General features: G+C 35.6%; 1 protein-coding gene across 5 annotated transcripts in view; it reads left to right on the top strand.

Annotated features, from left to right (window-relative positions):
* LOC126457234 (protein PALS2) overlaps positions 1 to 12277 on the top strand; it is a 341045-nt gene that overhangs the window by 296163 nt on the left and 32605 nt on the right. For all 5 annotated transcript variants that reach the window (XM_050093366.1, XM_050093364.1, XM_050093365.1 and 2 more), the window contains 2 exons: positions 6163 to 6261; positions 9775 to 9933. In XM_050093366.1, coding sequence (XP_049949323.1) covers positions 6163 to 6261; positions 9775 to 9933 — 258 coding nt within the window. The remainder of the gene's footprint in view (positions 1 to 6162; positions 6262 to 9774; positions 9934 to 12277) is intronic.

Below are 12277 nucleotides of genomic sequence, written 5' to 3'. Positions count from 1 at the left end.
AGTATCAAAAACTTTAGTCATACCCATAAATGTGCCTGTTACCTTATCTTCTTCATCTAGCTTGTTTAATATTTCATGTATAAAAATTGCTGCTGCTGTTACAGTAGATCTTCCTTTTGTGAAACCATGTTTTAGATTGTTAAATAGATTATGTTTGATGAAAAATGCCCCAAATTGATTTAATATTGCTTTCTCTAACAATTTCCCAGGCTGTGAAGTTAATGACATTTGTCTATAGTTTTTCATGTTAGTTTTTATTCACTTCTTATAAAGCAGTAGGATTTCAGTGATTTTCAAAAGAAAAGGATAGATTGCTACTCACCATATAGTGAAGATATTAATTTGCAGACAGACACAATAAAAGGAGTACTAAACGTGTAAGCTTGCAGCCATACTCTTGCCCTGGCAGCCAGAGACAGAGATTTTGTATGTGTGTGTGTGTGTGTGTGTGTGTGTGTGTTAGAGAGAGAGAGAGAGAGAGCTGCTGCATTTGCATGAATGTGTGTGTATCCTGTCTGTTTCAGAAAAAGGCCTTCTGCCTGAAAGCATTCATGTTTAATTGTCTTTTTGTTTTGCCTGTCTGTAACTCAACATCTCTGCTATTGGTGAGTAGCAATCTATCCTTTTCATATTATTGTCATTATTCCATCGTGGATTTTCCATTCTTTTATCTATATGTAGGGTCACTGGACAGGCACCTATTTAAATACGAAATAAAAGTGTAACTGTATTGAATCTGGCTTTGTTAGATCGTTGGGCACCTTCTAGATCTTTTACGTGAAAATATTGATTGATGAATTATGGATTTATGTACCATATTTACAACACCAGTAAGCTGAAGGGAAATGCATAAATTTTCAGACAGTTGAAATAACATACTTATACTTCAAACTCAGGAATTGCTATTCAGCTGAAGCTATGTTGTAGGGAAAATATAAAATAAAAGGATGTCTTAATACTGGTAATAACAGCCTGTGTACCAAATTAATTTCATTCAAGTAACATACAAGAGACACCCTGAGAGCTTTAAGGCTTTCAGTGCTCTATTATAAGAACAGAGTTTATTTAACAAGAAAGACTACAGTACAAAGTACTCAGTGAAATAGCTGTATGCAAATCCTCTGAAGTACTCAGAGAAAAATAGAAAAGGCTGTGAGTTTCTTATAAGCAAATTTTATTTACGCAGCACCAAAAGTGTAGACGAGAGGCGTATCACAGTACATTAATTACAAGACAATTTTAATCAGCAAGAGATGTTAATGCCACTAGACAGGAACATAAGTAGATCTATCTTCAGGTTGATCTTAACATTTTAAAAGCTCACTCTGATCATGGAGGGTGATGACATTGGGCTGCAATAGCTTGCTATAGTGTAGGAGCCTGCGGTAGTAAGTTCTAGAAATTTGTTATTCAGTATCGTAAAGCATGGTGAAACCCGGCTCTGGCAATTCACCCATGAAAGAAGTGGTTGTCAGAAGTTTGGATCCTCGAAAAGAAAACCCACCCAGTAAAAAAAAAAAAAAAGTACAGTGTATCCATTCTTTATGACGAGTGGCAGTATTATTAGCATTGTTATGGCCAAAAGTTGGACACTAACTTCAAATTGATATTCTGGAATTTGCCTCTGCAGGCATTTCAAATAAATTAAGGAGAAATATCCAAAATTGCTTGTGCCTTGTATGCTGTTTCATTATGACATTGCACCGGCTCACCACACTGAGAAGTTGAAGTCTCTGAGGAGTGCCTAGTTAAGGCACTTCCTAATCTACAGCCCTGTTCTAGTTCCATCTGATTTCTTTCTGTTACCTAAAGTGACAGAAACTGTCCGTCCACAGTGGTCAATTTGTGTGTCCAGATGTGATGTTTACCTTCAGGACCTGTAAAAATCCTGCCATTAATAAATTTCCATTGTGCCCCTTTTATTTTGTGTCAGTATCTTGAATGAAGATTTAACCACATCTCATGTTTTTCTGAAATGGTGTGATCAGCATTTAATGTATCTGGTCCTTGAGGATTATTATCTCAGTCTAAATGTGATAAATCAGTTCTAATTAAAAGCTATATTGTATGAATTGGCATAATGGATTGCGTTATTGCCAATTATCAGTAGAAAAAGTGTGACTTGGGTCCATAACATTAGTTTTTACTTTCTTTCTGAGATGAGCAACAACAGTAGCTGCTGTAAGATGGTTGCTTCATTCTATTTAATATAGAACCCTTAGTGAGAAATGTTGCATAAGACAATGCTGGCTTCTGGATTGCCTTCCTTGTAGTAATTGATAATGTTTATTTTTACTTGAATGAGCCATAATGTGATGTTTATACAGGGTATTTGACTGTTATAGGTACAGATGAAAGTGTTGAATAGAGGACAGTGAAACAAACAAATAATCCTAGTATACATAAGTCCAGAAGCCAATGCTTTCCCCAATACAAAATATGGCCCGGTGCAGCCATGCAGCCATGCCAGTGTTACAGCAGTGTTGATGTCTAAGGCTACATTTTAAATAATGTTTATTGTTGTGAAAGGATGTAGTTGTGGTTTCATGCATCATAGTGCACTGGCACACTTTCATGCGGCTGTTCAGGAATATGTAGCACTAATCTTTCACAACAAATGTTTCGATCGTGGCTTGCCAGTACAGTTATCTCCCATGTCTCTCAATATGAACCTGTTGTTTTATTTTTGTGTGAAGATATTTAAAAGCTTTGGCATATCCCAGCCCTGTTAGTAGTGTCAATGAATTCCATGACTGCATTGGGGATGGTTGTCAGTGCATTCGGAACATACCTGGGGTTTTGAAGGTGTACGGGCACTGATGAGAGGAAGTACTGAAGTCTGCTTTCACATAAACAGGGGTTATGTGGAACACTTATTGTAATGTCTTTATCCTCAACCACATATCTCTAGTTCAGGTCTTCGAAGGTTCTATTATAAGGCATTCATGTACCCAGTTGTAATACAATATACTGGGAAAACCTTAGCTTTCTGGACCTTCATTAGGATTATTTGCTTGTTTCATTGCCCTCTACTTGGCACTTTTGTTTATACCTGTAATAGCCAAATATCCTGTATATGTGGTAGACTGTAAAATGTTGTTTTTGGATTTGGCTAGCCAGTTACTGCCAGAAAAGTTAAGTGTTAAGTCCTAAATTACATTTGGTATGTCCTACAGATCAGCTTTACATAGATGTCTGATATATTCTTGTTTGTTCTAGTTCTCTGTGATTTTTCTGATTGAGGATAACTTATATGAGAGTATAAAATATATATTACCCAATTCTTGTACAAGTTGTGCAGAGTTGGTTCATTCTTCCCAGATGCATAAAAATGTAGTTTTCATTGTAAAGTCACAGTGATGTAAACCACCCTAACATATCATATTTCCCTCTTATGTACTGGTATCCATGAATTAAGGTTTTATGGGCTCACATAAATGGATTCATATTGAAATTAAAAAGAAAAAGACAGTAGGACTGCATCCATATCAAGCTTTGGTAGCTTAGAATTTTCTGAATTGTTTCAGGTGATGACCAGTTAATAACTACAAATATTCATAAATCAGAACATGTGTTCTGCCTCTAATGACCTTGCTATCTATAATCATAAAAGGGGAGATGGGCTCTCAAAATCATTAATGTAAGGAAAAACCTATCTTATTATAGGAAATTATTCCTAATATCCTTTGAATGTGTAATTTATGCTTGCCTTGGTTATTTTGCTCATGTTACCTTCCACACCATTTTTGAGCTTTTGTGCCTATTCTTGTTGTCATGTTATCTAAATGTATTTAGTTTTAGAATATTTTGTTATTTAATTTTTTTTAATTTTCTCTGATCTTATCTACCATTTGATATATACATTACCATTGCTGTTCCTGTCAAAATTTTTACATATTGGCTGTTTACTTTCCTACATGGTGGACTTATCCATGTAGCTGTGCTCAAATGGTGATGGCATTGTCATTTAAACACTGTGACAATAAGTCTTAATAGCCTCCTTTACATATTTGGGAAATGGTGGCAGTAGTTGTGGTATTGAAGGTATTCCTGTACAAAGGTAACAAGCATGATTTATTCCATGTTATGTGGTTTAATGCTAGCTGTTAATACAATGTTGTATTGTGCTTAATGTATTGAAAAGCACTAGCATGACAAATTACATGCTTCTGCCACAACACACTACCACCAAAATTGCACTCTCTCTCTCTCTCCACCGAGCGAGGTGGCGCAGTGGTTAGACACTGGACTCGCATTCGGGAGGACGACGGTTCAATCCCGCGTCCGGCCATCCTGATTTAGGTTTTCCGTGATTTTCCTAAATCGCTCCAGGCAAATGCCGGGATGGTTCCTTTCAAAGGGCACGGCCGACTTCCATCCCCGTCCTTCCCTAATCCGACCGATGACCTCACTGTCTGGTCTTCTTCCCCGAAACAACCAACCAACCTCCCTCTCTCTCTCTCTCTCTCTCTCTCTCTCTCTCTCTCTCTCTCTCTCACACACACACACACACACACACACACACACACACACACACTTTCTCCACTGGCATTAACTATATATCATTCTTTCTTATAAAGTAACATGAATAATTACTTCATCTGAGCTTACAGCTGCATGTTAAGACAGTAAAAACAAATCTCATTTATATTGTTTTCTTGGTTTGTCTCTGATAATAAGCACAGTGGGTAAAAGCTGTGTCTTGCTTATAACCACGCACTTAAAACTCTTGCTGAAAACGGTAATCTATCAGATTGTGGGTCAGAATGACTGGCCATTAACCACTTTCTGAGGTCTGAATTCTTAATACTGCTGGCAGTTACACATAAAAGTATGAGAAAGTGTCATAGGTTTTGGAACTCCTCTTGCCTGTACAACAGGCAGATCCCTCTAATGCTGAAGTCTGAGTGACCTGCCCTTCCATCCAGCTTTCCCCAGCCTATCCCTCTTTTTTCTGAAGAAAGAATGGTAACTGTTCTGAAAACCAGGATGCTTTTATGTACTTTTATGTGTGACTGTCCTCAGTATGTACTAAGAATTTCACTCCCTGAAGGTAACTAGCAGGTAGCCATTCTGTTTGATAATTTCATAGTTTTCTCAAGTGAATTTCCCTTTTGAAAATAGTAATCTCTCTGCTTAATAGCACACAAAGCAAGTAGCATATATTTTTCACGAATTAACTGTACTAACATTATACGTTACTTTTTGCCCCATTGTTAGTGTGAATAGAAACGTAGCCATTACTGCATTTCTGGCACAAATATATTTTTATGATAATGATAAGAGAGCAGTGAGCTTTTTTCTTTGTCATCTTGCTTCCTTCTGCATTGAAATCTTTGTCAGTAATGTCAAGCTATGTTGACAGTATGTTACACAGCTGGAATTAGACTACAAGCGACAATATTAAGAGCACTGACTGAAAGTCTTCTGCATAATGCAGTGTAAGTGAAACAATGTGTTAATATTTGTAGTGGTATTTTGAGTTTATTATAGATCAGTTGAACCAACATTAAAACTGCATGATTTTTAAACTATTTTTGCTAGTGTGGATTTGCACAACAGAAAGATGGTACACTTTTGAGAACTGCTGTAAATATATTGGTGAAATGTGAGGAGATGATTGTATATTATACAACAAAAATTTAGATTTATAGCTGCAAAAATTAAAGCTGAAATTATATCAAATTTTAAAAAAAAATTTGTATCTGACAAACTGTGGCAAGAACACAAAGAAGTTTGTACTAAACCCCAAGTTTTGACAAGGCACTGGGTCTTTATGATTGGAGGTTTGTAAAAACCAGAAAAGGAAGAAAGGAGAAAATAAGAGGCAAAATATAAGTTCCATTTCTATAAGTTTTCAGTCTGTGCTTTCAGATAACTATCCTTCCCTTTACAAAATCTGTCACATTTGGCAGAAAGCATTGATTGAAAACTATTTGTGTGAGTGTGTGTGTGTTACACACTCGCAATTCTGGTTTTAAATGGGTACAGCCTTTCATTTGCATAACACAGTTTTCAGATGTTTAAGTTACTGAGCTGTGCAGTCAAGACATTAGGCCTTTTTTTTTCTATCTTTCTTCTTCTTCTGCTCCTCCTCCTCCTCCTCTCTCTCTCTCTCTCTCTCTCTCTCTCTCTTTTTAAATTGTTACATTTCTGTTCCAGTGTTACATGAGAGCATTATTCAACTATTCTCCAGATGATGATTCTCTTCTTCCTTGCAAAGAAATTGGCCTTGCCTTCAAACATGGAGATATTTTACAGGTAAGAATTTGTTCTATCTCGCATGGTAACTAGTACATTTTGGCTATGTCATTGGCCCTAATATGTTCTAGTTAAACAGGAATTGTCCTCATGTTTGTAATATAGTACAATGTAAGTAAGTATGGCTTGCAGAACATCAATCATAGGAAATGCCAGTATGTGTATGCTACTTGTGTGCTTTCTATACAGTTTTAATTTTTCAAAGTACCTGTGTGAGATACTCCTTTCACATAAAGTTGTGAATATTTTCAGTTGTGGACATGACATTCTCTTTTCCATTTAGATTAAATCCTTGTTGAAATTCAAATATTATTATCAGCTCATTAAGAGAAACTAACAGTAATAGCCATATTTTATGCTACATTATACTTATTGTTGTTCAGCAATGGATTCATGGAAAGTGAACATTGCTGTGACTACAGCATACGTTATTGCTAATCACTTTTTGACAGCAACATAAAGAAGGAATTGCTTAACACCTATGCAAAATACAGATATATTGTATTCCAAAAATATCAGATTATAGGATGTAAGAGGTGGAGAAGACAGCTATCTAAAGATATTCAGATGTTAGAACTAACTGTAGGTGAATAAATCATAAACAGTTGTTGTCTTGACTGAAGCTACTTGTAATACATAATTATAGCTGTGGCTCTGTCATCCTATTGGAAACACAGACAGAATGAATTGTGTTTTAACTGAAGGTGCAATTGACAAAATTGGAGGTGAATATATTTTGTTCACAATATCCAGACTGATGTCCCAGGTCATGTAAGAAACAGATTGACTGTCCATTTGCTCTGGCAGGCAATCCTCATCAGGCAGCAATGGCATCACACACTTACTTGTGACAGCACTCTGTTCAGTGAAACTTGTGGCAAACTTGCCCGAGCACAAGCAGCACCAAGTCACATGCCACTCCTTGGCCTCTGTGGAGGGTAGCTGTTTCTGTATGGCATCACCAGTGAATCAGGTCATCATGCTAAGTGTCTGCAATTGCATCAGCTGAGGAAAGATCAGGCAGACATGTCCTGGACTAAAAATGTTCTGGTTTCCCATCCAAGATGAAGAAAGGTTTACAGGAGCTGATTTTGAATTCAGGTGAGTGAAAATGTTAGTGATGAGTAACAACTAGTAAAGAGCCCTAAGCACTTGATAATATCTAAATTTTGTTGATCGTAGGTTTTGATATGTTCCAGCAACCATGCTTCTTGCACAGGAACCATATAACACCATATTTAAATGTAATCATTGCTGCCACTTGACTGTGTTTTTTTTAAAATCATTACAGGCCCAATAAAGACAATGTCAAGATAAATATTTATTTCTCTTTTCCTTTCTCTTCCTCCAAACCTCATTCAGTTCTCAGAATGAGCTTTTTTCCTCTCATTTGACTGTTTGGCACTAGTTGTTTTTCTGTTTGTTTTAGCTTCCTGGAAACTTTAAATTTCTTTGCTTCTAGTCTGAATTTGTCTCTGTTGAGTAACAGCAACCCCGTCCCATCTGCGTTTCTAATTCTTGCCTCCTCACTCATTTTCTTCATCTGTTTGCCTGTTTTAGAAGAATGTGTGGATCGTCTTTGTTAATCTGTCTTTCTTTATTCTCTCCAGATGTTCGTAGAGTGTAAAACATCATTTCCTGATCTCGTTTGTTATTTTAGGGCAGAATGAGTGTATTTCTTTATTTGGTCTCATAACCCAATTGCCTCCTTTGTTCTTGATTGACCTGATATTTTTCTCAAGATTCTTCTTTCTATTTTCTACAAATTTTCTAACAACCTTTTGCATCCAGATAAAGGCAGTGTTTCTGACCCACAGAGACCTTCTGGTTTTACAATGGTCTTATAATGGCTTAATATAAAATGGTTAGAAAAACCTTTACAGTTGTGCAGATCTCTCACTTTCATGTAGGCTGTTTTCATTTTTTCAGTCTTGATTTTAATTGCTCCTTTTTCATTTTGTATGTTTATATTTTCATCTACATATTTGAAGTTGCCTGTTTTCTTGATGTTATCACACTTGGTTTTTAAATTTTTTGTTGTGTTACATCATAGTTGAATGTTTTCTGTCTTTTCAAATGATATTTGTAGACATGTCTTCTCAGCTTTTACCTTCAGGAGTTCTAGTCTTTTATTTGCATTGTCTGAGCTGCCAGCTGTTGTTATGAGATAGTCTACAAAGGCCAAAAATTTATTGTTTCTTTTGATCTGCCCCATGTTTTGTTTTTCTTCCTCTATTTTCCATTCTCTTATAACTTTTTTTCCGGCACACAGATGAACAACCATGGTGACAAGCCATCTCCTTGTGTGACTATTGATACAGTTTGGAAGGGAACAGAAGTTGTTCCAAGAAATTTAACTTTAGATACTACATTTCTAAAAGGTGTTTAGTTATTTGCAGAATTTTCCTATCTACAGCAAATTTGTTCAGGGCTTTAAGGAGGGAGCCTTTGTCTATTGAGTCATATGCCTTTTTAAAATCAACAAGTATTTCACTATCTTTTTATTTGATGTTTTCATATACCCAATTGTTTGTTTAAGGCTTAGAATTTGCTCTGGGCAGGATCTGTGTCTCCTAAATCCAGACTAATGCTATCCTATTTGTTTATCTAATTGAAAATTTAATATGTCCAGAAGAGCTTTTGGTAAGATTTTGTATTCTAATGGTAGCCATGAAGTTCCTGTGCGATTACTGATATCTGTTTTGTCCCTTTTTTTTATGAAGTGGGTGAATTAATGGAACCCTCCAGTTTTCTGGAATTGTTTCAGTGTCCCAGACATTATCTAGTCTTTCTTTTATAATTGTGCCACCTAGATCTCCACTAGCTTTTAGAATTTCTCTTGTGATGCCATCTTCACCTGGGGCTTTGTTGTGTTTTAATTGTTTAACTTTTAATCATATCAATGTTTGGTGGTTTTGAATTTTCATACGGAAGATCATCAAGGAACTCCAGTTGTTCAGTTGGTTTCTTCACAGTTCAATAGTTCTTTGAAATCTACTGCCAGCAACTCACAGTTTTCTTCATTGTTGAGTGCAAGTTTTAACTTTTTTCCTCGATGCATAGCAATTGCAGAATGTATCCAGACACAGAGATCTCGAATGTTTTGTTTTGTATTATTTTTAAAAAATGTTCTATACTTTTAAGGTGCTCCTTTTCAAAGCATCTCTTTTATGCCCTAATAGTTTAATCTGCCCACTTCTTCTCAAACTGACAGATTTTGTAATGACATGTTGTTTTTCTGCTGTACTACTTATTCCAGGCTTTCTTTTTTTGTCTGCTTCTCCACATTTAAATTTTTGTCTCCTGTAACTGACTGAATAATTTCTTTTAATGCATCTGACATTTCTTCAAAAGAAATTACTCCCCTTAAATTTTACCCATCGTAATTTCCATTTTAATTATTCATAGAAAATTGTATTTCATTTTTTCCTCGAAGGACATCAGTTTTATTATTCGGCTGTTTGTATTTAAATATTTGTGTTACTTGTTGTTAAATCATTGCATTGTATACAGGTACTAAATCAGAAAGATCCTAATTGGTGGCAAGCAAAATTAGTTGGTTCAAACGGCCCTGCTGGACTTATACCATCGCAGGAGTTGGAAGAAAGAAGAAAAGCATTTGTCAAACCAGAAGCTGATTATGTCCACAAAATTGGCATTTGTGGTGCAAGGGTATGAAATTCTCAGTATCTATGTTAGCATATTTTTGTTTTGAATGCACTATTTATTTTTTTATGCTTCCAGCTAAATTACAAAAAAATTAGTTTATTCTATTCACACAGAATCAAAACTAATAACTGCAAATACCTTGAGAAACCCATATAAACAACAATGTTGTTTTGCATGAAGTGTTTACAGAATGCTCTATTTTTTATGAAGAGAGTATCATCTTTTACATTAGCAGCAATTGTGCTGTGTTGGTTTCCTAATTTTTTTGACTGCTGGTAAGTGGAAAGAATCTTTTACTGGATTTTGTCTGTGTACAATAGAGCTTTCTTTTCAATTCTTTGGTTGTCTGGGAGTTGTGTAGTGTCAATCAGGATGACTGCCTGATTTCTTGTCTGAATCAGTTACCAAGACATACAACCTGTACTCAGTCAGTGTTTCAACTTTTTACATACAACTTGGTGCAAAACTTTATTAGAGACAACAGAAGAATGTTACTCTGTGTTGTTGTTATTCTCCAAAAGTAAGCTAATTAATAATCAAATATGAGCAAACAAAACTCTCCAAACTTTCATAAATCTATTTTCATAATTTTATGGATATGTTTGATCAGGAAAAGGAGATTTTGATGCTATTTTTACAATAGACTTGGATGCTTTTGTGGACAATTTTTGTGTTTTCTCATTTTCAGGTTTCTGAGAATGCTTGTGGCTTTCATTGGTTTTATTTTCATTCAGCTTCACTTCTGTTGTCAACATTAATTCATTTCATTTCTGTTTAAGTAACTTAACATGTGTGGTGGAATTTTCTTGTCATAGCGCTAACAGAATGAAGATCTGTGGGGAACATAGTTAGCTAGATGTCATGTAGAAAATATGAAAGCTTATTATTAATTAAGTTTTGTGGTTTAGCTGTGAGCACAGAAAAGACAGAAAAAAACATTATAGATGAAATTAGTGATGTGAGAACTATAATGGATTTATGATAGTAATAACTGTTATTTCCCACTTTGTCCTGATGTCACTTTTCACTTTTTTTTAACATGGATTTGTTTACTTATCTACTTTAATAGCTGTTAAGTAACATTATATTAGGACATTAATGTTAAGGCCACATAATTCCAATACAACTTTATTTCTTTGTGTGCTGAGTGTCAGAATCTGTACCACAAGCTCTATGGAATGATAACTCTCACAGAAAGTATCAGATTTTGTTAAGTAACATTTATGGAACCATACAATGTGCCATATACGATGGAGTAGCTTCATTTCAGAGCCACAAAAAATTGTTCATGAATATTATTAAAAAGCATTTCCTAGGAAGCAGTGAATATTTTATATGAGACCTGTTGTACGTCTAGAACGATCATGCAGTGTAACACACTTAGCATTCATTCTGTAAGGCATATGGAGAGTGAAGTGTGTGTTACCCAATTTGACTATCAGTTGTGTTGAAAGAAACATCAAATCTTCAAACAGTAAATAATGATCATGGCAGCAACATTGCAATAAATATAATAGGTTTTTGGCAGATGCTTTGAATAACTTCCAAGAATTCTGCACAGTTGTACTCAAGGAATGGTCAATTAATTTAACTCCATCTCTGTTATGGTTTTCATTGTTTCATTGTATAATGTGTTGATGAACATACAAGGTGTGGCAATAAAAAAACTGGACTGATGCTCTAACTCTTTATTGGAAAAACTTATGCTACTGAAGTGTTAACCCTTTCAATGTAGTTTGCTCCATGATCCCTCCACTGCTCCATATAAATTTTCCATTGTTGGAAATGGTGCTGCAAGTCTTTTTCTGTTATGCTGTCCTGGAGGCTCATCACTTTTTTCTTTACTGCATCCACAGTCTTGAACTTGGTTCCTTTGAGCACAGACTTCAGTTTTGGGAAAAGAAAGAAGTCACACGGTTCTAGGTGAGGCAAATATGTTGGATATTCCATCACTAGAATGTTGTTTTTCACCGAAAATCTCTTCACCAACATCGTGTTATGTCCAGGGTGTGCTGTCCTGATGAAGAATCCACGAGTGATTCTTCCGTAGATTAGGTCTCCTCCATTGCACATGTTCACAGAGTATCTACAGAAAAGTTACATAATAAGGTTGATTGACAGTCTGACTTTCAGGCACCCAATCAATGTGGATAATCCCTCAGATATGGAAGAACAATGTCTTCATTGCTTTGAATTTTGATTTGCTCGTGTGTACTTTCTTCTTCCTATGGGATATAGGGCTCTTCCAATGCATAGATTATCACTTAGTCTCTGGACTGTATTGGAAAATCCATATTTCATTACACATAATTACTTTGCTGAGGTAATCAGGCTCATTTTCAGTGTT

Source organism: Schistocerca serialis, chromosome 2, assembly GCF_023864345.2.
Source record: "Schistocerca serialis cubense isolate TAMUIC-IGC-003099 chromosome 2, iqSchSeri2.2, whole genome shotgun sequence".
Classification (NCBI taxonomy): domain Eukaryota; kingdom Metazoa; phylum Arthropoda; class Insecta; order Orthoptera; family Acrididae; genus Schistocerca; species Schistocerca serialis.
Note: the sequence above shows the minus strand (reverse complement) of the source record. Positions and strands in the feature narration are given on the sequence as shown.